We start from the raw sequence: 4,738 nt of genomic DNA on the forward strand, positions 1-4,738 counted from the left end.
TCAGTTAAATCGGCTTGGAAGTGAGAAAACTTGTATCCCACGTGACACCCTAGTAGCATTCCCTTGATCACATTGTCCCTTTAATAGAGCACCAGCAATTCCTACTTTGTAATCTATCAGTAAAAACTTTGACATTTTGACAACTGCAGGAGATCGACATTACATGCTGCTCTTTTCTCATCATACCAGCACCAATATGCAATTCTGTATGAACTACTCCCTCCGATAAGGAAAATTTGACGCGGAAAAGAGCAGTGCTATAGTCCCACGTCAATTAAATCGGATAGGAGTTAGTACTATTATAACACGCACCAAGTACATTTCAGGAAGACAGGCCGCTAAAAGTATTCAAAATCTTAAAAAAACAAATAGCAGAGGAAATTTTCATCTACGCGTCGTAGTCCCCATCAGCAAACTTATTCTCGGGGAAGAACACAGCAACCGTATCCTTCCCGTCGAACCTCCTCCCGTGCATCCCAGCCTTCGCTCGTGCTGAGCTCTCCACATCTGCATACTCCAAGAAAACCTGCAGTGCAGAAACAGTATCAGAATATATTCCAGGGCAAAATTCACATCAATGCTGAATCGCGCAAAAATCAGGGACTCGCCTTGCCAACACCAGGAACGGGATCACCGCTGGGATGGGGTCGTGGGATCACAGCTTGCACCAGGTTACCTGTTCCAAGTTTATCAGTCAGAACATACACGCACGAAAGAAAAGAAAAACATTAGATTAGTCAAAAATCAAATCCAATTGAAAAAAATAAAGATAAGCGTCTTCTGTAGGTTAGGCCCGATTGCGAGTTTTGCATGCGGTCGGATTATAAAAGGTTCGGCAATGGTACTATGCGGCACTACAAAACAGAAAGAAAAGACACAGAAGAAAACCCGTTCAGTAACTGAGCAAAAAGGCAAGTCACATAAAGCTGACTGTATAGAGTTCAGAACAATGGTCGTATGAGGTTTACCGTATTTGCGTGCTTCTAGCGTCATGTCTTCCAGTATGTCACTATATTCCTCGTCGTCTCTCAGGTCATCTGGTGAGATCACGTGGGTCAGGCATACCACCTTTGTCGGTAGGGCTCCAACTTCATACACGAGTCTCTGCTCAGAAAAAGGAACCGAGTAAGAAATTGGAAGGCTATATAAACTGACTGTTTGTTCTATATGATAATCTATTTTGGGGGCTAATAAAGTCATACCTTCATTTGTGCCTCTTGCTGTGCCTGCAGGAGGACGTTTTCTTGCTCTGGCCTAGGCTCCGATCCTTGGTTTGCTCGGCGTACTGTGAGAGTCCTTTCTCCCAGCTTGATACCGTTAAGGGCAGCACAGGCAATGTCAGTGACAGACACATCCTGGTACAAACAGAAGGCATAGCCCTTCGAGTTGCCAGTTTCCTTATCCTTGACAATATCAAATCCACGAAGAGGTCCGAAAGTTTCAAGCAACTCCCGCACTTGATCCTCTGTGAAGTAATAGGGCAGACCTCCCACGAAAATGCGGTCAGGGCCTTCTATACCTCCACCCAAGCCAGGCGTCAAACCAACAGCAGCAAGATTGAGATTGGGGTTCGGCTGGCTTGGACCTAGCAGAGCTGCCTGTGAAGGATTGTAGTCTGTTGGCCTCCTAACCTTCACCGGTGCACCATCAAACACTATACCATCCAAGGCCATTGCATTGCTTGCTTCCTCCACAGACCTCATCTCAACGAAAGCAAATTTCTTGTCATGGTTTATGTATACATTAACAACTGCATCACCAATTCCAACTGTGTTTCCTCCGATAGCAGCCATGACTTGATTGAAGAATACAGCAACTGTCTGCAGAAAGAAGACCAAAATAGTTAGCCTAGACCACAAACAGAAGAAGAGATTATTCGCAAAAAAAAAAAACAGAAGAAGAGACACCAAGAAATAACAAGCTGCTCAAGTAATTACCTGTTCATTAGCGCTTGGAGAAAGTCCACCAACATAAACACGCCGAGCATGCCGAGTAGCCTAAGAAAAGGGTGGTTAAAGATGGTATATAGAGAAAAAGTAACTCAAGTGTGTACAAAATAACTAAAACAAGGAAAGCCATACCTGTTGTGTCATGGGTTGTGCCTGCCCAAGGTTGGGTAAATTGAACAAGTTTGGAAGCATGTTCTGCATATTGGGAAGCATCCCAGCAATAGGAGCTGGAAGTGCGGGTAGAGCAGCCATAGGAACGGCTTCTGATGGTCCCTGGTCAAATCCACTCGCCCGCTTGCTGTTTCAATACCGCAGACATCAGTATGCAGTTCATAAGATGGAGAATAGCTTACAGTAAGAAAACAGAGATGGATAACAATGCAGATAAGAACAAGTCATGCATGAAAAGATCCTGCATCAACTAAACGCCAATTTATCGTTACCCATGACAGAACAAATTTGCCTGCTACATTCTGTCGAAAAGAAGTAACGACATAGAAAAGGCAGAATCAGTACACATGTCAATAGTCTTCCCCAGATATGATACGGGGCAAACAAGCAAGCTTAGTGGCAAAACCATTGGAACCGAAACAAAACGCGAACAGTAAGCTTTGGATGGCATCAAGCACATGTACCTTTGACTCTCCGGACGGGAGTGCGAGCGGGAGCGATGCCTCCTGTGGCCATCTCTATCGCGGTCCCCTCTGCATTACACCACAGCATAGTTAGCTAGGGCTCAGTTCATAACTCGAAATGCTGGAATTAACTGACGCAAACCATTACAGAAGTCAAGAACCTGTACCTCTCAGCATAGCGGTCACCGCCCCGGCGATAGCCACGGTCATCGGGACGGTCACGGTGCTCCCTTCTTTCGCTTCTCTCACGGTGCTCGCGGTGGTGGCGGTCCCGGTCCCGGCTCCGGTCGCCGCGGTCGCGGCCACTCTCCCTGTCCAGGTGCCTCTCCCCGTCCGCCCCGCGGCGCCTGTGGCGCTCCCTGTCCTCGTCGCGGTCCCTGCCGCCCCTGTCCCTGGATTTCGAGGACCTCTCCTTGGGAGGCTGCGCATCATGCTGCCAAATCAAGAGAAAAATCCGTAGTCAGATTTGTTCAAAAAATGCAGGTCATACTTAGTGTGATGTACTTGGCACTTAGAACCATCACAAGCCTACTACTCAAACCAGCACAGGGTAATTTGGACACGAGAACCAGTAAATGTTTCTGAAATTCTGACCCGGCGTAATGCAATGCATCTGCAGAATTAGTGATGGCTACAAAATACGCCAGAAAAAAAAATCGAACGGAGCTATAAATATCTCCGGTACTAATCCATCTCGTAACACCTCGCGCAGCAGGGATACATGTCAGCTAGCCACCACGCGGTAGTTTGACCAGGCGTAATGAATTCGGATTCGACGCTAGACCTAGAGCTAACTGAACCGAGATCCTACCCAAATCCAAATCCCCCTGGTTGACCCAGCCCCAATCGACTACCCGTGCCTCGCACGCGCGGGCGGAGGCGAGTTCCACCAAGTCCCCAATCCTAAGCGCGGAAAACTAGCTAGAACGGCGACCGGCCGATGGAGCGGATCGGGGCGAGCCAGGGTGAGACGCGCGCGGTGGTAGCAGTACCTGGGGAGAGGGGGCGTCGCGGCGCTTGGACGGCGGGGACCTCCCGTCGGCGCCGGCGAGGGTGGCGTTGGCCTCGGGAGCGGGAGCGGGCTCGTCGTGCTCGGCCATGGGCGGCGGCGCGCGGATTCCGGTCGGTGTCGGGCGGCGGCGGGGGCGGCGACTCGGTCGGGCTCGTGCGTATGGAGCGGGGTGTGGTCGGTTGTTTGGTTCGCGGGTGTGGGGCTGCGCATATAACGGCCCGGGGCTCAGTCAGGAGTCGGTTTGTTACGTCGGTCGGTCGGTTTCCGAGGCGGTATTGACTCTCTTTTTTTTTTGAAAGGTCATCGACTCATCGGGTGAAACCACTCGACAAAAGCTGCTATTGATTGACTGGAGTACAAGAAGACCCTAAGAAATACAAGAATTACATAGGGGTCTAGGAAATAAGCAAAGAGAAAAGCGAAAACGCGATCAAGTCCTCCATCCTCCTTCTCTAGATCGAGCTCCGCCAACGGACTGCGACATCGTCGCCGGGGAAAGAGCCACTTGGAGACGAAGCACAGGAGAAGCACCGTTGGCCGGAGCAGAGCAGCGGCGGAGCGACAGCCCTACTGTCGTTTGGTCCGACGCAAAGATAACACGTCGGAGAGGAGCTCCTCAACGAAACCGTCGCTGCCAGCAATCGATTCCCGCAGCCAAACCACCACCATGGGGCTTGATCAAGTAAGAGAGAGAGCCTGCTGCGTCAAGGACGGCGTCAGCAGCTAGAGGGAGAAGCACGGGCTACATAGCATCTCCCACCCCCTCGCCTCCACGGCCGGTCAGGTCGGAAGGAAACCAAGCAGTCCGCCTCCATGCCCACCTCACCCGCCACCATGGCCGGCCAAAGAGTCTTCAGCTGCTGACTCCTAAGCGCCTTATCAAAGGGCCTAGCCGCCGGCAAGCTCCAGTCCAAGATCCACCACAGATCTGGAGGGAGGTAGCCGGTGACAAGCCAGATGGTGCCGCGCCATAACACCAACAGGCACACAGCCCCTGCCACCGCTAGATCGAGCCTCGAGGACGACTCTGACCGATCTTCCTCGCCACCAAGGCCGGCCAGGAGCGAAAGAAAGTCGTCATGACAAGCTCGAGAGGAGGAGCGAGAGCCTTATTCAGGAGGTCAGTCGAGGTAGAGGCGCCT

General features: G+C 51.0%; 1 protein-coding gene across 1 annotated transcript; it reads right to left on the reverse strand.

The window, feature by feature from the left end:
* Positions 1–251: 251 nt before the first annotated feature.
* LOC124657615 (splicing factor U2af large subunit A-like) lies at positions 252–3,684 on the reverse strand. The gene is made up of 9 exons (XM_047196138.1): positions 3,577–3,684; positions 2,752–3,017; positions 2,585–2,653; positions 2,082–2,247; positions 1,938–1,997; positions 1,203–1,820; positions 969–1,104; positions 609–676; positions 252–526 (listed from the first exon to the last, which is right to left on the reverse strand). The coding sequence occupies exons 1-9, from the start codon at positions 3,682–3,684 to the stop codon at positions 389–391; spliced, it is 1,629 nt and encodes a 542-aa protein (XP_047052094.1). The 3' UTR covers positions 252–388.
* Positions 3,685–4,738: the final 1,054 nt, after the last annotated feature.

This window comes from Lolium rigidum, chromosome 5, assembly GCF_022539505.1.
Source record: "Lolium rigidum isolate FL_2022 chromosome 5, APGP_CSIRO_Lrig_0.1, whole genome shotgun sequence".
Taxonomy (NCBI): domain Eukaryota; kingdom Viridiplantae; phylum Streptophyta; class Magnoliopsida; order Poales; family Poaceae; genus Lolium; species Lolium rigidum.